This window comes from Apiospora kogelbergensis (genome assembly GCF_038363985.1).
Source record: "Apiospora kogelbergensis strain CBS 113332 chromosome Unknown utg000005l_segment0_segment0, whole genome shotgun sequence".
Taxonomy (NCBI): domain Eukaryota; kingdom Fungi; phylum Ascomycota; class Sordariomycetes; order Amphisphaeriales; family Apiosporaceae; genus Apiospora; species Apiospora kogelbergensis.
Window position 1 is genome coordinate 1,629,990 of NW_027117422.1, and position 20,749 is coordinate 1,650,738.

At 54.0% G+C, this 20,749-nt stretch overlaps 9 protein-coding genes across 9 annotated transcripts; 8 read left to right on the forward strand and 1 right to left on the reverse strand.

The window, feature by feature from the left end:
• Nucleotides 1–1,187: 1,187 nt before the first annotated feature.
• On the forward strand, nt 1,188–2,438 carry PG998_007109 (uncharacterized protein; the record flags this gene model as incomplete). The annotated part of the gene is made up of 1 exon (XM_066873925.1): nt 1,188–2,438. The coding sequence occupies one exon, from the start codon at nt 1,188–1,190 to the stop codon at nt 2,436–2,438; it is 1,251 nt and encodes a 416-aa protein (XP_066729870.1).
• A 1,986-nt stretch (nt 2,439–4,424) lies between these two features.
• PG998_007110 (uncharacterized protein) lies at nt 4,425–5,069 on the forward strand (the record flags this gene model as incomplete). Its single annotated transcript, XM_066873926.1, has 1 exon — nt 4,425–5,069. One exon carries the CDS (start codon nt 4,425–4,427, stop codon nt 5,067–5,069), a length of 645 nt encoding a protein of 214 aa, XP_066729871.1.
• Nucleotides 5,070–5,246: 177 nt separating this feature from the next.
• On the forward strand, nt 5,247–5,675 carry PG998_007111 (uncharacterized protein; the record flags this gene model as incomplete). Its single annotated transcript, XM_066873927.1, has 1 exon — nt 5,247–5,675. The coding sequence occupies one exon, from the start codon at nt 5,247–5,249 to the stop codon at nt 5,673–5,675; it is 429 nt and encodes a 142-aa protein (XP_066729872.1).
• Nucleotides 5,676–6,211: 536 nt separating this feature from the next.
• Nucleotides 6,212–7,013, forward strand: PG998_007112 (glutathione S-transferase; the record flags this gene model as incomplete). The annotated part of the gene is made up of 3 exons (XM_066873928.1): nt 6,212–6,312; nt 6,401–6,583; nt 6,653–7,013. The coding sequence occupies 3 exons, from the start codon at nt 6,212–6,214 to the stop codon at nt 7,011–7,013; spliced, it is 645 nt and encodes a 214-aa protein (XP_066729873.1).
• Nucleotides 7,014–7,625: 612 nt separating this feature from the next.
• PG998_007113 (SET domain-containing protein RMS1) lies at nt 7,626–9,431 on the forward strand (the record flags this gene model as incomplete). Its single annotated transcript, XM_066873929.1, has 6 exons — nt 7,626–7,755; nt 7,846–8,332; nt 8,401–8,495; nt 8,562–8,605; nt 8,678–8,911; nt 8,970–9,431. 6 exons carry the CDS (start codon nt 7,626–7,628, stop codon nt 9,429–9,431), a joined length of 1,452 nt encoding a protein of 483 aa, XP_066729874.1.
• Nucleotides 9,432–10,742: 1,311 nt separating this feature from the next.
• On the forward strand, nt 10,743–11,676 carry PG998_007114 (uncharacterized protein; the record flags this gene model as incomplete). Its single annotated transcript, XM_066873930.1, has 3 exons — nt 10,743–10,813; nt 10,967–11,143; nt 11,229–11,676. The coding sequence occupies 3 exons, from the start codon at nt 10,743–10,745 to the stop codon at nt 11,674–11,676; spliced, it is 696 nt and encodes a 231-aa protein (XP_066729875.1).
• A 1,741-nt stretch (nt 11,677–13,417) lies between these two features.
• Nucleotides 13,418–15,553, forward strand: PG998_007115 (uncharacterized protein; the record flags this gene model as incomplete). The annotated part of the gene is made up of 2 exons (XM_066873931.1): nt 13,418–14,047; nt 14,144–15,553. The coding sequence occupies 2 exons, from the start codon at nt 13,418–13,420 to the stop codon at nt 15,551–15,553; spliced, it is 2,040 nt and encodes a 679-aa protein (XP_066729876.1).
• A 2,591-nt stretch (nt 15,554–18,144) lies between these two features.
• On the forward strand, nt 18,145–19,032 carry PG998_007116 (uncharacterized protein; the record flags this gene model as incomplete). The annotated part of the gene is made up of 2 exons (XM_066873932.1): nt 18,145–18,217; nt 18,302–19,032. The coding sequence occupies 2 exons, from the start codon at nt 18,145–18,147 to the stop codon at nt 19,030–19,032; spliced, it is 804 nt and encodes a 267-aa protein (XP_066729877.1).
• Nucleotides 19,033–19,922: 890 nt separating this feature from the next.
• On the reverse strand, nt 19,923–20,467 carry PG998_007117 (Long chronological lifespan protein; the record flags this gene model as incomplete). Its single annotated transcript, XM_066873933.1, has 2 exons — nt 19,923–20,080; nt 20,239–20,467. The coding sequence occupies 2 exons, from the start codon at nt 20,465–20,467 to the stop codon at nt 19,923–19,925; spliced, it is 387 nt and encodes a 128-aa protein (XP_066729878.1).
• Between the last annotated feature and the right edge of the window lie 282 nt (nt 20,468–20,749).

A 20,749-nucleotide genomic window follows, 5' to 3' on the forward strand; every position in this document is an offset into this window, starting at 1 on the left:
TTCATTTTTGTCCGAGCATACCATATGCGACGACCCCTCTCATCCTCTCAAAAACGCGTTGGCGCTACTCTTGGATCAAGCAAACTTGGCTGCTTGTCTAAAGCACTGACGAGCGCCCAGACACTAGCCGACATCTGCCTGCCGCCACACCTTGACTGTTGGCAGCGCTTGTCTTTCGGCGACTCGATTGAAGATGAGTAATTACTCACCTGCTTGTTTGTCTTCGACTCAAGGCTTGTAGGTTATTATTCGGGTACAGAGATAAACTTTTTTGCTATTTCAGTACCCAAGGCTACTGACGTGGCATTCATATTTACCCAAGTACTGGATAACGCGCGACATGTCTCGGGCATGTATCTGCATTTGAACAGAAGCATGTGGCAGTGAGTGAATGTTCGATCGCGTTTCATCTATCCACCCATCCACACAGGTCCTGTTATCGGTTTCAGCAAGGCTGAGCTGGACGCTGGCGTGGAGGTGTGCGACGCCATCACACGATGAGATCATGTGGGCCCCTGTCAGCCTCTGTTGTTCGGAGAGAGAGACGCTGCAGGGCCTGGAGAAGGGCCTGGACGCAGCGCTGATTGGAGCCTCTCCTAAGCCCAAAACAGGTTCTAGCACCCACAACCGATCTCCGGAAAAGGGCGCTAGGACACGACTCTGCTGCCGGTTGACATCACCGCCGCCATGCTGCAGCGCATGATCGGCACGCGGGCTGGGCCTCAGGCCTCGAAGCCATCCCATAAGCTGCTGTCATGTTTCTGATACACCACCACCTCATTGCGGCGCGCCGATTTTCCCGTGGCACCACTCAAATGGCACCTCTTCCTTCGGGTGTCTGGCCGCGGGAATTAATGCGGCATCTTAATGCTGAGACTTTGCGAGGTTGGGAAACCCGGTTGGGGAATCTCCCGAACTAATAGTTGACAAGCTGCCTCGATCCTCGACAACCAAAACTTGTCCGCAGGATTTGAACTAGTTTCTTGACAGATGCGCCATCTTCCTTCCTACTAATTAGCAATACGACTACCACATACCATACTAGCCAACGTTCACCGTATTCTTGCCTTGGAATATCCACCCGCCAAGTCGAAGCTTTCCAGCCAATCCTACACAAACCAAGTTTCTGGGCCTCCGTTTTCCCCGACCACCCTGTCTGCTCGACAAACTTTCCAATCGGCGAGACCATGCCCTCGCGCCCCGGTCCCCGTAGTAACCCTTCGTTCTTCGCTCCCCAACCAGACCCCTTGGCCGCCGCAGACGACGAGGGTGCTTTTGAATACGTTGGACCTGACAGCTTCCCGGATCCACCTCGCAGCACTTTCCAAGACGACGAAGACGACAGGGACCGCCGCCACCACCGACATTCTAGGCGACGGAGAAGCGACCGTCCCCGACACCAGCCCCGGCGGGCCTCGTCGCAACCACCGCCCGCGTACTCCAGCAGACCTTCCTCGCCCACCATGTCGAGAAGGACCGACGATTCGCCACCGCCGCGGCGCTCGAGATCACACAGGCATGCTCCTCCTGCTTACGACGATAGCGACAGCGACGCTCCCAGAGATAAAAATGAAAAAGGCGACAAGTGGGCAGGCATCAAGTCGAAGGGTCGTCGCGGTCTCAGCAAGTTGGGCAGGGTAGCCAGTACCTATGCTGCAGCCCAGATGGCCGGGGGGCGGGGCAAGTCGACGGACCGCAGCCGCTCACGGTCCAGAGACACCTATGACGACAAACGATCGGGCCGCCGCGGCCGCCGGTATTCGCCGTCGCCATCGCCGTCCCCATCACCACCGCGCCGACGTGGCACTGGGCGACACAGCCGTCGAGACCGGCCGCCCATATACGGACGACAGAAGTCGTACAGTGTGTCACCAGCCCCACTGAACCGAGACCCGTACGACCGCGACGGGGGACGGGGACGCGGGGACGGCGGTCGATCCCGCCGCCGTCGGGCCCGCTCCCCGTCGTATTCGGACAGCAGCCGCAGCAGCAGCATTGACTCGCGCGCGACACGTCGGCGCGGCGGCCACCGACGAGGCCGGTCCGAGGGCGACTACGGCGGCCGGTCGAGGGCCAAGTCGAGAAACAAGGACAAGAGCATGACGGACAAGTATCGAGACAACATGCGCGCGCCGAAGCCCGAGGTCGCGGACCGCTGGCAGATGGCGGCGCGCGCCGCGCTCGAGGCTGGCGGCGTCACGGCGTTCCGGTTGCGCAAGCAGCCCGGGACTTGGGGCGAGAAGCTGCCCAAGATCGCGACGGCGGCCATGGGCGCCGCCGCCATTGACGCCTTCATCGACAAGGACCCGCGGCGTCAGCGCAGCGGCGGAGGCGGTGTCAAGGGCATGGCCGAGAGCGTCATCGGCGGGATGATCGCGTCCAAGATGATGGGGTTCAAGTCGGCTACGACGCATCGGGGCAAGCCGCGGTATAAATGATCCCATATCCCCTGTTTTCTCTTTCTGTTTGCTTTCATTTGAGTCTGTTTGCTTTTCTATCTGTCCCTCTTTTGGGTTCTTGGATGGAAATTGGAAAATGGGAAAAGTTAGGGATGGGTTCATGCTTGGGATTGATTTACGTTTTATTACGAGCACATGATGTATTAGTGATTGTATGACTGACAACGAACGAACTGAACAGATAAGCTGTGGCGGTAGAGACGAACACCAGTGTACATGTTGTGCGCTACCCACACAGTTGGGGTTGTGTGTGCGCTGATTCCGATGACGAAAACGAAGATCCTTTTTCTCTCGCGAGCGACGAATTTCCTGTGTTTGGAATAAACGATGAGTTGGGTTTGTTTTTAGACGAAGGATTAATCAAGAATAATAAGTTATTCAAACATCATCAGATGCTGCAATAAAGATGTTGCTTAAGTGTGCGGAATGTTTGTGTCGTCTAACCCCTATTCGACCATTTGCTTCATTTACATCGGCTCTCTTGTGTATCAGTGCTTCGATAGACTTGATATGTCACCGCATGAGACTTGAAACTAGTATACTTAAATAATTGGGATTGAGAGGAAGATGGGGTGTGAGTTTGTTTTCAGGGGCTGTCTTCAAGGCAAATAAGTGATTGAGAAATACTGTATATCGTTCCGCCCTTTAAGTATCTGAGCGTTCCTCAGCACTCCTCGAGGCTACAATTGATGCCGTGAAGACGAGTTACTGGGTAATCAGTCACGAACTGTTCCTTGTGGTTGGGACGTCCCGTTCCACCCTCTCGAGGCTTGCTGATCGAGCACAAAGGAGCCTCAAGCGGATATGCGAACCAACTTAGACTCACATGTTCGTCTTGGCCCGATCAGATCGAGCTATACCAGCGAAAATTTATATTAAAGATTCTTATAATACCTCACTAATCTATAAATTTGATGGAATATCTCTACCTGTCTTGCAGATCACGAGCTGAAAGAACAGTTTAATGAATTTTATATGAATTTTATACCTGGCTTGCTGCTACATTTCCGAGCTCCAAGTTTCAGCTGATAAGACCGGTGGAGGCAAGCAGCGAAAAGAGTACTCTATATGATCCATAGGACGTCGCTATGGAGGAATATTAGACTGTACTACGCTGCCATATCATTGTCACTAGGGACCACTACCATATTCACATCATCTTTGATTATATATCGCACTAGAAGGGTTTTCCTATCTATTTCTTTTTAAATACGCAGAATGGGGAAAGAAGGAGTTAAAGCCCAGAAACATAGCGAAACGAAAGGGGTTGGGACAGGCTTCAAGAGTGTCAGGGATGATGACGAAGGTAAGGGTTATAAGGGTAGAGAAATATAGCTAATACAAATGTCAGTGGATAGGATAGAAGCTTCAATCAGCAACCTATTTGAAGTATCTAGCAAGGTATTAACGCTTTCCCCGAAGGCGTTGATCATCAACTCGCAATGGTTGTTAGCCCCAAGAGGCTCCATGAGTAACCCATCATTTTCGCCACTTGCCTTCTTACCAATATAATGGAGCTATAGATAACCCCAATACCTCTGTAATCAACGAAGAAGATCACACACGACGCTGACACGGCCGGTGTTCGGTAAAACTATTCTCAGTCACGTCGTTGTGTAATGATAGAGTTTGAACTTTTGGAATTATCTGCGGCTATCGGTTGGACCAGTGGAGAAAGTCGTTGAGATCCAAACTCTCACAGACAAGACATCTCCGTTACCAACAGGAGAATCCGTTAAAGCAACTGGTTTTCCGTGAATGATTAGGATTGTTTCAATGTATCAGTGAACAAGAAGCGCTGGCTCTGTGTGCCAAAACCAAAAGACAATACTTGAAATGCGCTTTTGATATCCTCAACCAAGAACTATCGTTGGCATTGACATACCCATCATCACTGGTGTATGCTACGACAAGAACCTACATAGTTCACTGAACACAGAGCCTTTACCTAGGAACGTGAACAAGATGGCTGACAGCCTCATCCCTAGACGAAGACAAGGACATCAACGACGTAACGGTGAGATTCCGCATGAGTTCCCAAAACTCGACGTTGCACAGGCCTGCGACGAGCGACTAGCGGCCGAATACATGAACAGCAAGACTTATACACTGGGCATCCACCGCTATGGAGTCCAAAGAGTCCAAAGCAATGCCAACACCCCGTTCGGCTATCAAAACCCCGGCGCCGCCGCCGAAGCTTACACCAGGCATCTCCAGGAGTCCTGGACCGAGGGAAAGTCTCCTTACACGGCCAGGAACAAGGACGGCAACGTGTGGATGGGGGCTCCGGCCGTGTTGACGGCGAAAGATGACCCAAAACAACCAGAGACGGTTGATACGGTGCTGGAGGAGCTCGAGTGGGACTGGACGGAGTTCATAAATCCCCAGGCGATCCTGAATGACCACGACGGTTGCGATGAGTGCAGTGGGGTAGAACGTTTCCCTGATTCCCCCGGCTCTGGCGGGGAGGATGAAGCGCATGAGCCGAATGCCTCGGAGTACAGCGAGGCCGAAAACCATGAGAAGCATGAGACGAGACTGCCGGTTAAGGAGAAAGGTCCCAGAGCGAAACCCATGCATGCGCGAGTAGAGAGACTGAGGAAGGAGTAAGATCTCGCGAGAACCCCGCATCGGACAGATGTGGAGTGGTGGTCAGCAATATACGAACCTTGCAAAGCCCCCTATTTGCACCTTTTTTATTTAATCTTCACTTTCCCCGGAAAACAACTGATCAAACCAAAAACTCTTCGAAATTGCGACCCTATCAAGTATCAAGAAGAAAGAAACATGGCTTCCTCTTCTGAACTTCCCGAGAAGACGCTCCCCGTGGTGAAGCAGTACACCACCACGCATACCGCCGAGGGCGAACCCACGTTTGCGGCAAACCTCCCAGAGGAGACCAACTTCGTCCGCGCGCCAATAGGTATCGACATCAAGCCGTGCTACACGACGGATCAGGTCCCCGTGCCACTAGGTCGCGACGCAGACCTCGCACAGCACGTGGCCGTCTTAGGAGCCGGGCTGGGGGCGCCGCACTCGCTGCCCCAGGGCGCCATGATTCGCTACATTGACTTTCACCCCCAGTGTCCTGTGTTGTGGCACCGGTCCGTCACGGTGGACGTCGGGGTCATCGTCGAGGGCGAATTGGAGCTGTTGCTATTACCCACCGAGGAGGAGCTGGCGAAGAGAAAGAGCGGGGGAGAAGGAGGAGAGTAAGGAAGAGAGGCGGCTCCTGCGCCGCGGCGATGTTTTCGTGCAGCGCGGCACTAACCACGCTTGGCGCAATCCGAGTGCGACCGAGTACGCGCGCATGTTCTGTGTCGTCTTGGGCGCGGAGCCCGTCGTGGTCCATGGACAGCCGCTTGAAGCATCCATACCGATCGTTGGGACCCTGGGAGGAGAGCAGCAGGTGACAGATCCAGATCAGTGACCGAGATGTACGAGTTTGGTAAAACTGATGAATGACTGGACCTGGCCTTGCGCCCGAAAATGCATACAAGAAATGATGGAAACAATTTTGCACACCCAAAACGAGCGTTCGTCTTTTCAATTGAATTTCGACTGTGTTTTCGTAGCAGACAAGGGTTGATATCTGCTGCATCTTGATGTCATAACTAAGTGCGCGAATACCGGAGGGGGCAACTCCACGGCAGAGAGCAGGAAACTTGTCCATTAACCTCTCGATTGCCATAAGATTCATTCGAAGCACATCAATCCTACCCCTGGGAAGCCGAAGGCAGTATACCTCCAAAATGGCCCACGTCGATACCTCCTTACCCACACGACCGACCGGCGCCGCCGCCCAGCTCGCTGACGCGCACGCCGCGGCGCACCCGCTGAAGCTGTACGGTGGGTGATTCTGCCCATTCGTGCAGTGTAGCTGGATCGTGCTCGAGAAGAAGATACCCTACGAGTACCAGGACATCAACCCGTACAAAAAGGCGCCCGAGTTCCTCGCCCTCAAACCCCCGCGGCTTGGTCCCAACGCCAGCCGTGCCCAAGAGCGACACCCAGAGCAAAGACCAGAAGCCCCTGTACGAGAGCTCCGTTATCTGCGAGTACCTGAACGACGAGTACGACGACGAGGCGAAGCACGGGCCAGACCTGTTCCCGACGGGGCCGGCGTACGGGCGGGCGCGGTGCCGATTGTGGATCGACCACATCTCGGGCAAGATCGTGCCCGGGTTCTAAAGGTTCATCCAGCACACGCCCGAGAAGGAGTACACGATTGAAGTGGCGCGGCAAGGCGGTCGAACTTTTTGGGGCACATTAAGACGCTGGCCCGCGCCGTGGGCGAAGCGGATGTTCCTGCTCGACCACTACAAGCCGGGCGGGGTCGGCATCCCAGCCGAGGGTCAAGGCGGGGAGGACGAGGTGCTCTGGGGCCGGTGGAGGAAATGGCACAGCGCCACCATGGAGCGGCAGAGCGTGAAAGACACTTGGAACGACGATCATTCTTACATCCAGACGTACAAGCGATACGCCGAGATACTGCCGATGCAAAAGTTGCGCAAGCAACGCGCAAGGGAGAGGGCTTGCCTAGATGAAATGTAGCTATTATCGTCAATTGGATATGCTTCAAATTACCTGTAAGCTTAAGGGTTTAGCTTAACCGTAAGTGCGCACTGGCGTCGCTCCCAAGACAGCGGCATGAGATGAGCTTGGTGGGTTTCAGAGCAAGCCGCTACTAGGGGACAATCGAGCATGCGCTAGACACTGAGAATACTGTTTGAAAAGGAGGCTGGCAGACGTGCACGTTCTTATGTAATTGGCAGCAAGTCGTTGGGTTTATTTACAAGAGCCCCCCAAGTGGAAAAAAAAAGTTTTAGTGCAAATGGAGACTCCTGACCCAAAGACGGAAGGGGGAATCTTATCGGAAAACCCGCTGTGTTTCGCAGTTACCAGATTTACCGGCAATTGATCTTCGGTAAAGGTCGCTTGGTCGCAGCGCATTTTGCCTCTCAGGCCCCCGGCTTCCCGGTCTTATTTTTCGCCATCGCCATCGCTAAGAAGTTCCGAGCACGGCCAGGAAAATTAGGTACTTAAAAAAGACTGCTGCAGCAAGCAGCATCGCAAACAAGCCGATCGCAACCGACCCAGGTCCCAGAGTGATTAACGGTCTACTGCACTGCACATCCAAAAGGAACGTCGCAATCCTTGTCCAAAATGGCAAACCCTTCATTTGATGAGAGGACGCTGTCTTTTCTGAATTGGTTTACCGCTCTGCCGGGCGCTACCTTCCATCCCCATATCCAAATACAGGATCTGCGACAAAGTGGGCAGGGCAGAGGCATTGGTGAGTGTTGAGTCAACTTTTTCTTGGCTTTTCTCCGTTGCGACGGCGGAAAAAAAAGACAAAGCTGCAGGGCTGATATGATTAGCACAGTCGCGACATCGGATATAGCGGAGGAAACCGAGCTCTTCAAGATCCCGAGAGCTGCCATCATCAACACCTTGACATCTGATCTGGCCAAGAAGATCCCTCAGGTATTTGAAGACTCGACCGAAGGATTGGAGAACAATGAGGCCGACGAGGAGGGCGACACGAGTGGGGCGCCCGACTCTTGGGTGTCGCTCATTTTGGTCATGATCTATGAGTTCATGCAGGGCGAAAACTCCAAGTGGAAGCCCTACTTCGACATCATGCCTGAGAGCTTCGACACTCTCATGTTCTGGCCGCGGACAGACCTGGGTGGTTTGCAGGCCAGCGCCATCTCGGCCAAGATCGGCAAGGACGAGGCCGACAACATGTTCCGCGCCAAGGTCCTTCCCGTCATTGAGGAACACGCCCAAATTTTCTACCCCGAAGGATCGAAACGGATGAACGAAGAGGAACTGCTCAACCTGGCTCACCGTATGGGAAGCACCGTCATGTACGAAGCCACCTGCTGACGTGACCCGCATTTTCTGCTATTCGGTTGTGCTGACAAATCGGCAACAGGGCTTATGCGTTTGATCTCGAGAATGATGATGAAGAACCCGAAGAGGAAGGAGACGAGTGGGTCGAGGATAAGGAGGGAAAGCTCATGATGGGAAGTAAGTACAGACACTCGCCTGCGTACACTTGCGTGACGTCCTAATCAGTAGCTAACTTGGCATCAGTGGTACCCATGGCCGATGTTCTCAACGCAGATGTCGTATTCAATGTAAGGCAACTACGCTCGTGAAGCACCAGGTCCTCCTCATGTTGTCTGATTGCTAACTCTCGCAAAAATAAGGCACACGTCAACCACGAGGATGACTTCCTGACGGTCACGTCGCTCAAGCCCATAAGTGCCGGCCAACAGGTCCTCAACTACTATGGCCCTTTGTCCAACAGCGAGCTTCTGAGGCGCTATGGCTACGTTACCTCTAACCACGCACGATACGACGTGGTGGAGTTATCGTGGAACATGGTGCTGTCGGTACTCAAGGACCATCTCCGACTTGACGAGTCGACATGGGGTCAAGCGGTGAGTGCAGCCTCCAAGAAAAGTAGCGAATTGAATTCAACGCTGACAAGAATCGTAGATCAATCAGCTGGACGAGGAAGAGACCGAGGATACCTTTGTGATAGATCGCGACCTGGACGAGCCCGATTCGCGCGGCGACGTGCATGGCGAGGTGAAGCTGCAGCAACTCCCCGCGGACCTCGAGGAGCAGATCGCCACGTTCCTGAAGGCGGTGCGCAAGGTATCGCCCGCGTCGATCCCGGACAAGCGCAAGCGAGACGAGATCTCGGCCGCCGTGATCCACCAGGCCCTCCAGCTCCGGCTTGCCGAGTATCCCACGTCGGAAGCCGAGGACCAGGCCTTGCTGCAGGACGCCAAATTCACCGATCGCCAGAAGATGGCCATCGTCGTCCGCCTCGGCGAGAAGAAGTTGCTGGGCGAGGCCATCCAGGCCGCGGCCGCAAAGATAAATACGATGGCGCGCAATGGCGACGATGCGTCTTCCGAACCTTCCGCCAAGAGGCAGAAGTCCTCCCGGTAAATGCGGCAGAACGATGTGATGTCGTACGAGTCATGTGCATGCGTACATGGTACATGGGAGCCGTGTTATGCACGCATCAGACCAGATCAGATCCAGAGCGGGAGGGTAAGAGGTGGTGTAGTGGAGGCACAAAAGACATGCTGCCAACCTCCCTGTCTCTCCCAAACATCTGGCAGCGGAGCTCATGTGGAGCAGGTGACAGTGAGTGCGATCTCATGCACCACCCCCCTCACGGTAATGCATGAGGTGTGAACAACGGGAGAGCGATCTGGAGTCCCATGCCTCTGCGGTGTTGGGAGGAGGGGTAGTCGATTTGGCTTGAAAAAACAAGAGGCGTGGTCCATGCAAGCTTCAACGCAAATCATGGGGTGTTTGTCGCCGGTCGGTGTTATTTGCTTTCGAGGGTTGGCAGGCTGGGCTGGGGAAATTTGAGACCAACCAATTTCAAGGTTAGACGGATTAATGGCCAGGTCAACAAGCTCACGGCACCTTTCATTGCTATATGTGCTCTGCAATTGCCGCGCAAATCAATCATGTAGACTTTTTTTCTTATTTATTTAGAGTGCAGAGAATTACTGCTTCGAGCATACGACCCCAACCTCCCCTCATCGCTACGGTCCGATTACCAGATATCTCGTGATGGAATGGGACTGGCAGCACTGGGGCAATATTCCACTCCCCCATCCATACACAAGAAACAACCCCGCGTTGTCTTTTGATGTGCTTGTGTCGTACGATGGGCTTAATGCCGTTGCAATTGGCTTTGCCTGTACATCTCGTCTGACCCAATGCCAATTAAAAAGTTAGCCTTTCGCTGCAGCTTAGTACAATGAGACATCATTAAACTAACTCCCATCGCTCGTGCACGTCGCGAGTAACGTGGTCGGTGGTACAAGCGGCGCGCAAGAGGTTTTGTAAAAAGCAAACTACTTGTTTCGACTCGACACGACAGCATCTGTCATTCTTAAGGAGAGGGCGTCGTGCCACTCTCCGATCATTTATTGAATGATACCTTATTCCACCTACCTTTAACAACCCGGGGACGCGGCAAGCTTTTGATAGAAAGCTGTTGGCATCCCCCGCAGACTGGGCGACGGCCAGCTACATTCTCCGTCAACCATTGAATCAGGGAGCAATATAATGGGAATCCTCCGAGCCGCAAGGACAATAAACCGCCTCTCGACTTGATCTATCGATCGGAAGCGATAAAAGTCGGCTGAGAAAAGGGGATTTGCAGATATAGCGCAACGTCAACCCACGGCAAGGCGAGACCCGCAGCTCCGTGGCTTGCGCAGCGTTTCCCATGCGGCAATGGATCATCCTTGGGACATAGTGACGGCCGTTTGCTTTTGCGCTCTGGGCGTTATCGTGATTGTCAGTGTGTAAGTGCGACGACCTCCCTTTCCCCGTTTTTATTGGGGTTCTTCAGCCCGCTCGTGGCATTACCTTCCGCGTGGTGGGCCTCCGTCCGAGGGTATTGAAAGGGAGAGGGAAAAAAGCTATTTTGCTGATCAAGATCCGATACTTGCTTGCAGCTGGTTCCGAGCGAAGCTAGCCGCCCAATGCGAGCGCCTATGGCAGCAGACGGGGAAAAGGAAGAACGACCCAGTTGTGGCGTCCAAGTCACTTCACCAAGCCATTGCGCGGCTCGCGGAGGTCACCGAGAATAAGGGGCACAGGAGCGAAGGCAGGGAGTCGAATGTGAATTTATGGTCCGTAAATGTATTTCCTACTCCATTACTTCCACTGAAACAAGGAAAGGAATCCGCATTACTGACTCGACACACTTACTCGCAGTCCCATATGTCTGGCTTCGCTCTATGGCCTCCCGCCCGACGAGGCGGGAGGATCGGAGTCTGATACCGAAGGAGGAGTAGTAACAGTGAAAGGAAATGGGGGTGACTTGGAAGCGGGAACGTTAAAGGAGACGGCTGCGGGAGAAGTATCAGCCAGTGCCGCCGATGTGGCGGGCGCAGCGAAGAAAAAGAAGATGAACGCGCCGCCAAGGACGAAAAAGACGAGCTGGCGTCCTCAGCCCATCGATGACGAGATACTGAAGATGCGGCGATGCCCACACATGTTTCACGCCCGGTGCTTGGCGACCTGGTTCCTCATGAAGCGCTACGATTGTCCTGTCTGCCGAGCTGCGTATTACCAGACAGCCAGCGAGAGCGATGATGAGTTGTCGGATCGGGAAGCTGCCCAGGCCACTTCCCTGGGCATACCGGTCCTACCATTCTGGTAAGGGGGCAACGGGAGTCGTGCTTGGTCCATAGGTTCTTAGTCAAGAAAAGCTTTCATGGGATGGCGACAGAGGGGTCTTTGATTTCAGAGAATGCGTGTGATGCTCATTCGGCCAGAAGCCCGCCATCCTCGCTCTACTCCTCGCACCTCGTGCCTTTAGACAACGACACGTGTCGACGCCTTCGGATGTTGGATTCTGACTCGGGTGACAAACCGCCTGTTGACATAGTTCTAGACTTGTGACGGTCTCCCGCGATCGATGGTGGTTAGCCCTTATGACCCGTCAGACCCGGAGATCTACGGCAATAGTCCACTATTTGAGACGTCTACCCGTTCTGCTTTTTGTCAGCCTTGTTAAGGTTGTTGTCAGGTTACCCCAGTCATTCGGCGGCATCCCTTGCCTCTAAAGGAGCTCTCCATCCGCGTGCATGCATAGGGGAAATAGGCGGAGCCATTGGCAAATCAGACAGCCCGATTTTGAGTCGGAGAGCTGTCCGAGTTTTTTCGACGCGCTGGACTAGTACAGCAGGTAGGTGGTGCTACGCCTGCACCACCGTCACGACTTTCGCTTTCTTCTCGAGAAAGATGGAGCAGGGAAGCACGCAGCACGGCTGGAGCCGAGAGGGAGGGGGCCTAGGATAAATTAGCTGGGGGTATGTAAGAGCAATGTGACGCAGCTGTGGTAAAGAGTCTGGTAGAAAGCCTGGCGTTGCAGCGCGGTGGCTGTGGTACTGCTTTACTGTGCAGGGCAGCATGACTGATAACTGTGGTGCCCCCCAAGCCCCCCAAGCTTGCGGCAACTATGCCCTATCGGGGAAGGCCATGGCGATCCGGCCATGCTCCTTTGGGCCACCGCCCGGCAGTAATGGCGCCCCAAATCGCGATCCTGAACGATTACATCAACCGGTCTACACATTTAGCATTGAAGCCTCCATCCTATGACCTCATTTTCTGGCCCAGGCAAACAAACAAAGGTCCAAATGTACTAACCTACCCAGCAGATCTTCGCCGCCCGCGATCGAGCAATTGTACACAGATCCCAATTGCCAGACGCCGCCCGTCGCCCTGGCTGTTCTGGAATGGAATGGATGATGATGGTCGACGGTCTTCGGACGCACCTATTAGCCATGGCGCTGTTCCCTTCCTCTCGGATCGAAATGAAGCCGTCAGCTATTGGCAATGGCCGACAAACAAAAGGGCTAGATACATAATTGCATTCCCGAGCACAGGGAACAGCGGAGCTTTCTACCCGTCCGTACCTTATTCACCGTGGTTGACTGCATGCATGACGTCCCCTTTCGTCACTACGTACTTGATTCTTCTTTGAGACCGATCTTGGGCGTGTATCGACCAATTTCCCGTAAGCACAGGAGGTTCTGCTCCAGCATCAGCATCACAACATTCTTTGTCTGCCACCTCCCATCTTTTCCACACCTACCGTCTCTCCCATAGGTAGAATCTGCCCCCGGACGTCCCATACTGCCCACTGTCACTTCCAATCAATCTACACACCCTCGTGGCCACCTAATCAATACACTGGGATATTCCTTCTGCGCCCCACTGATTCGGGCTGCATGAGCGCTCTCATTCGACGACTCGTCGGTGCTCGCCAGCAAGTGTTGCATACCCCCAGAGCCGTCGCTAGGTTTGTTCCGGCCAATACCCAATATATATCCACGGACGGCAGAGGTGGCACCACTCCTACTGCTACTGCCATGGTTTCCAAACGAAAAAAGTCCGAAATGGCGTTGCTACAGCAAGATGTTCTACCCAACCAGCACATGGATATCGATGCTCGACCCGACGTTGCGCCGCGCAGGTCGGCTAGAGCTCGCGATAAGGCGACCGCCGACGCCTCCAAGGCGGATCAGGACACAGACGGCTCCAAGGGCTCGCGTACTATGAGCAATGGCCGAGTTCGCCGGCGCCGCAAGAATGTCGAGGATGCCATGCTCGACCTGCAAGATATGGAGGAGCAGCTGCGAGGGGTGGTCAAGCGGCAGAAGCTGGCCGTCAAATCCAGCTCGTTCATGGCCAATCTCAACGACGACCCGGTAAAGGATGCGTTTACGCCCAAGGCGACCAGGGATGGTCCAGAACTACTGAACCCGGCCGAGCATTGGGAGGACCGTAGCGGCAAGATAAAGGCGCCCCGCGCTGCCAAGAAGACGACACCAGCCAAGTCCAAGACCTCTTCCGTCAAACAGGAAGAAGTCGCCCAAGAAGAGACAATGGGCATGACCCAGGAAGGCCCCGAGGAGCCGGCCGAGCCCGAGTCCGAGGACGTCAACGACATCAAGCTAGAAGGTGCGAGGCCGCCGCCCGTCAACAGCGATTATCTCCCGCTACCTTGGAAAGGAAGACTAGGCTATGTACATGCTGCCCCTCCCCACACGCAACCACAAGCAGCTGTTCCAAACAAGACCTGCCTGTAATTTTGCGACAGCTGTGCTAACCTCAATGATTAGGCTTGCCTTAATACATATCTCCGGCAAACTGTCCCTCCCGTCTTCAGTTCTCGGACCTGCAGGATCGCCTCCATCATAGAGCATCGCCACCCCCTGGCAGATCCCACGCAACCAGAGCATGCAACCAAGAACCGACCGGACAAGGATCAACCAGGCGACGTCGCCCGAGGCCAAACGTTTGTCGAGGACCTTGGCCTGACCAACGCACGGGATATAGTCAAGATGCTGCGCTGGAATGACAAGTATGGTATCAAGTTCATGCGTCTCAGCTCCGAGATGTTCCCATTTGCTAGCCACGAGGAATACGGATATAAGCTTGCCCCTTTTGCGTCGGAAGTCCTCGCTGAGGTTGGCCGTGTCGCTGGAGAGCTTGGCCACCGCTTGACAACTCACCCTGGACAAGTAAGAAAGCCCACTCCGATCGCGCAGGTTTCCTGTTATGGCCTAACTAACGTATGGAAGTTTACTCAACTTGGATCTCCACGCACTGAGGTCGTCAGGAACGCCATCCGAGACTTGGAATATCACAACGAGCTACTCTCTTTGCTTCGCCTTCCGGAACAGCAGAACAAGGATGCTGTCATGATTCTTCATATGGGCGGTGTCTTCGGCGACAAGGAAGCCACGCTAAATCGCTTCCGGGCCAACTATGCACAGCTGTCGCCTGGTATCAAAGATCGGCTCGTGCTGGAGAACGACGATGTGTGTTACAACGTGCACGAGCTGCTCCCGATATGCGAGGAGCTCAACATCCCAATGGTTTTGGATTTCCATCACCACAATATCGTCTTCGACCAGACGCAGCTGCGCGAGGGCACCAAGGACATCATGGACTTGTTTCCGCGCATCAAAGCCACGTGGGATCGGAAGGGCATCACGCAGAAGATGCATTACAGCGAACCCTGTTCCGAGGCCGTAACGGGCCGCCAGCGTCGGAAGCATCGCCCGCGCGTCCTGACCCTACCGCCCTGTGCCAACGACATGGACCTCATGATCGAGGCCAAGGACAAGGAGCAGGCCGTTTTCGAGCTGATGCGCACGTACCGCCTACCTGGCTGGGACAGCTTCAACGATATCGTGCCCTACGAGCGTGATGACGATAACCGGCCCGTCCCGAAGCCTAAGGCCACGCCCAAAAAGCGCAAGAGCAAGAAGGCAATTGCCGCGGAACAAGAGGAGGCCGAGGCCCGTGGCGGGGACGATGTTGACATGGTGGACGGCGTGGCGGCGGAAGATCAGCCGGAACATAGAGTTATACCTGAGGAGGAAGTCGGTATGGGCGGGCCCGAGAACCGGGTCTTTTGGCCGATGGGCATGGAGGAGTGGCTGCGACCGAAGAAACGCGAGGTAAAGAAGAAGACGGATGTGCCGCCATCGAAGAAGGATGCGGCGGACGAAGACGACGACTAGGCGCGCATGCCTGTCACTTATTCTCAGCCTCCTCGGTGGATGTAATGCACCGGTGTTAATGTCTGAGACCTAGATGGCATGGCAGGTTGACGAATTCAAGATAGTCGCCTTCTAATATATATGTAAGACGTTACAGGTAGCACAGATGTATGATGATGTTCAACGGCAATGTACATGATAGCCTAGATTAATACTCAAATTTAAGACACCTCGCGATGGGAATAGTTACTGCACCAGATTTGTTATACCTCATACGTCAAATGTCTCGTCGATCTACGTATGGCGGTACTCTGCCTCGGTTGATCAGCTAACCCACTGACTTACGACGCTTCCATGTTACTGCTGAAAGAGCTATGTATGCAACACGTTTCCCACTTAGCGAGCTTGAGTGAGAGCACAGTAGGAGATAGACAAAGCCCACCACTACACATAGACAGTGACTAGTTCCCTACGCCACATGTTATACTGCTATCTGCGAAAGCGATGCAGCTTCCATCAAAGGCGCGATATATTATGTGGTTGCAACATCGTAGCAGGAGGAGAGTTTGGTCAACGTTACTCATATGCGACAGATGTGGCTTTGTGGGGATATGCAGGTTGACAAAGCGGGCAGTCCCCAAACACGTTGTTGGGCATGGATGGAGACATGTCACATGTGCACGGAACTAGAGGCTACCCAGATTCAATTCGCATCGCATTGCATCCAGGGTTCCATGATGGAATGATGATGACGGAGGACCCCAGGGGGAGGAGCGGACCAGTCAAGTATCACGAGTAGACGCGGGGTCGCATTGACCTATCGATATATCGCTTTGCTGTGTGCCCAAGTAAGTACTGGTGTCGTGGAGCTTCATGATGGGACCGGCTGGGATACGGAACTAAGGGTTCTTCATCACATGAGGGAAAGGCGAGAATGAAATATATTGACGATGAATACTATCGATTATACTTACCCGTTGGATCTGCATCAACGATATGCTATGCCGTAAAATCGTACGTTTTTCTTTTTTTTTGCTCGTGACAATTTGCATAAGCCCGGTGGCTATTGAGATCTAGATTCCATTTACTTGGTGTGGTAGATAGATCCTGCCGTGCGGGCATCATGGGGATTGAGGAGCATTTCCTCCTTTAAACTGGTTGTAGGTGACATGAGGTCACTGGTGTTTGGCGTATAAGGAATAAGGAGGGTGTGGTGGTAAGCCTCACGAGAGAAAAAGAAGGAATCACTCTGAGGGCGGAAATAACGTGAAGCCGCGGATGACGATGGTGGATGGTTTGCGATGATGTCGATCTCTTACCAAGCCCGATATTGCGGGTGAAACGCTGCTGGCAGCAGTAAAATGTGGGATGATGATGTTCGCCAGGGAATAACATTCTGGGAGTAAAATGGTAGCGCCTGCAGGCATGACTCGGACAATATAATGCTTAGGTAAGGTATGAGGACGGGGATAGCTAGCTGATTCATCTATTCGACTATGATGCTCTGCATTGTTTCCTTTCTTAGAAAGGGCAATTGATAGAACAACCTTGTGATGGTTGGCACTCAGAATTGATTGTCGCTGTTAGTGGCAGGGCAGGCAGGGGGCATGATCTTCCAGGCTTCCAGGCCAGCCACTTTCCAACTGCTCTCATGGGTGGCCCACTTGACTTCCATGTCGCCCCTCGAGGCTACCCATTATCACGTTCCATTTGACCATATGTCATGCTGGAGATGGCAGGCAGCAGGGTGTGCTATGCGCCTCAAGCCGACGATCATGACTGATAAGTCCCATCGATACCCGATAGATTGCTTGATGATGATGCCCTTGCGGGCGTTCTGATAGTGCTTCGCTAGTGCGGTATAACATGCAGGTCACATACAACATACCACTACTCTCTCTGTATTGGTTGGCCAGTCTATATAGAGCGGTCTTATTGAGACACATCGAAAGCAGCTCGAGCCCATAAGGAGCCAGCTCACGTGGTATCGACCAGATCAAATCAAATCGATCTTATCTTGGGCAAGAGCTTAAAGGCTATTGTTGATCTCTGTCTCTTTGACATCACAGAACCACAGGGTTGTTGTTCTCCTTGTCCTCCAACCACCGACTTCCCCGCAAAGAGGTTTCTTCAATTCTCTGCCCCCCCACCACCCACCAGCCTGCTTGCCTGCTAGTGCTGCGAACCCTCCGAGTTGCCTGTATTATTGTGGGCTCCAACCACCACTTTGGGTCTCGTTTCGTTTGGCTTCCAACCTGCCCTGCGCCGTCTCCTGGGGTCCCTTCTTCGTCATTCAGGCGTGACAATACCCACGCTTTTGGAATCTCTGCCCTCTACCGGCAACTTAACCCCCGATTCTATTTTTCCAGAACCTCACCATACCATCAGCCACCAAAAGCTTCTTTCTCTGCTCCAACACATCTTCCCTATCCCACACACGCCAAATCGTCAAACAAGCGCTCTCAAACCTTCACGTACAATCACCCATTTACCCCGCCACGACAACTCCATCAAGGCGGCGCACAGCAACTGCGAGATAAACTCAACAGCAACCACCACCACCAAACGCATAGCTCAGACGACAGGCTGTGAGTCATCGCAATATCGCAATCATGGCGACCGTAGAATCAAGCCCTCAAGCCGTCCACTCCCCTCCGCCGACGGCCGCTGCCCAAAGACCGCGGGGTAGGTTCCATCTTCATTCTCTAGCATCCATGATTACCAATCCCCACACTAGTATGCAAAGCTAACCTTATGACGCTCCCGCAGGTATCCTCAAGAACTCTTACCAGAAGTCCCCGCCGACGTCGCCAATCAAGGAGAAGGACATCTCCGAGAAGGAGCTCACTATCGTCAACACCCAAGCCAACGCCGGCCACCGCCGCTCCTCCAGCGCCGCCTCGCGCCCCTCGGGTTCACGCCGCCAGTCCTCGCGCACCCCCTCCGCCACCGCGGGCGACGACGCGGCCTCGGAGGAGAACCAGCAGCGCCTGAAGTGGGACGAGGCCAACCTGTACCTGACGGAGCAGGAGCGCACGTCGACGATGAAGATCACGGAGCCCAAGACCCCCTACGCCAAGCAGTATGACCCGACCGAGGACCCTGATGACGAAGACATGATGGACATGGGCGGCGGCCACCGCCCCGGTGAAGACATCCCCGGTCTGAGCCTGGGCGAGCCCGAGGAGGAGGTGCCCGACGATGAGTTTGGCCCCGCCGGCAGCCGCAAGTCGGCGAGCAAGGTCCACGTTAACGATGAGGACGCGACGCCTATCCACGATGCCGAGAACGATATGGTCGGCATGACGCCCGAGGAACGCGAGAAGCACAAGCGCTTCGAACAGCTCCGCAAGAAGCATTACGAGATGCGCGAGGCCGTCGGCCTGCTCGGACACCCAGAGATCGTCGACGAGGACGCCGAGGACGGTGCTAGCAGCAGCGACGAGCGTGCAGTCCCGCCCATGCCGAAAATGCCGCCTGGTGTGAACGGCTCATCATAATTTGCTTGCTTGTGTGTATTCCGTTCATGGATTACATCATGCTACTGTTCTGGCGGCCTAGCCCCAACTCGGCAGTCGGCGCATGGAAGGAACGAGGTGTAGGAGGATGACTTATGACGATGCAACAACAGACAGAAGAGGGAGTATTTGGGCTGCATTGGGGGTTATGGAGTTTCTATAGGTACACACACATCTCATCAGCAAATGACGCATTGTCCGCGCGATGCAGCGACGACGACTTCTTGTTTCGCAGCGATGATGAGGCCGGAGTAAGGAACATTGAACTTGGCGTCGTTTTTCTTGGGGGAAATCAGATTCTTATTCTTCGACATACTTCTTCCACGCGTGTTTGATTCGATTCGGCAAACAGGGATGAGGAGATGGTTGTGTTTGCCGCTTGGCAGCATATACCGAGCGAATATGATGAGGGGTGGCAGATAGCTTGATATCACATTTGAGCAAGGTACATGTGTATTGTCGCAAGGGGTATCATGATAAGCGAAAGGAAAACCTTCTTCGGCCTTCGTTATTTCAAACGGTGGTGTCGCAGTGGCTAGCGCTGGTTGTATATAGTCCCAACAAGCTTGTTAACCACATCTTCGTCATGGCGTCTTGAAGTCAAAAGGTGGGCCTATTAGTAGCCTATTCGTGGTGAAGATATACAGCCAAGGACCACGAAGACCATCGCAACCTATATTTCTAGCCGTGTGTATTGTCTATCTATGCCGGAGCCCTTCCATATCGTAGATAGACACGTTTGAACTTGAATCGGTGCCTGAGCATGTCCATCAACACACGCTCATTCTTCGAGCTGTTTCGCCAACAAGCTTCGTCCCGAAAGTTGGCTGTGGGTGGTCATTATCATTGTCTAGGTTCCTTGTTGTTCTTGCCTACAACAGCCCCTTGCGCGCCAGCTCGACCTTGCGCGCCGCCTCGCCCGCTTTGAAGCCGCCCTTGGACACGCAGAGGCGGTGGCCGTCGCCCGTCTCGAACTTGTCCTCGTTGGCGGGGAAGGGGCAGGGGCAGTGGTGCGGGAAGTGGACGCATGCTAAGTAGGAGAGGAAATTCATGTTAGCTCTATGCCTCTTGTGGAATGCGTTTGCAGTAACATCGCCCGTTTGTGGGCGTTGGCTATCACTGGCTCTGTAGGTACCTATCCGAGAACAGGGGTTGGCTTTGGTTGAGGCGGTCTTCTTTGTTTCTTACCTAGCGTGTCGGGGCACAGGTAGTTGTCGCACGGGTAGTTGTCGTAGTTCTGCTGGTACATGCTCGAGTCGCTCGGCACGTTCTGCTGTTGTCGCTGCTGCTGCTGCCGGGCTTGTTGTTGCTGGCCTCCGCCGCCGCCGCCGCCGAACATCTGGTCGAAGAACCCGAATTGCGCGGATGCGGTCGCAGAGAAGAGCGCTAGTAGGAGGACGGAGATAAGAGACCTCATCGTGGGCGGTTCTGTTGGCTGACTGGAATCCTTTGTTCCCCGGAATCGGTTTGGTGTAGTGGTAGCAGCTCGTTGCAGAAGTTGGAAAGTAGAGGACGTCGAATAGGATGCGAGACTGGTCGTGTACTGCGATTCTATCGACACTGGCGAAGGTGGAATTCATGCCACTTGGAGCTTTGCTGTCCAGTACAGGGATCACTTATCGCTATCGGAGCTGCTGTAATGGCTAAGGGGGAGTCCGCAAGGGTCGGGTGATGGGTGGGCGTGGGCGTTAGTGGCCTT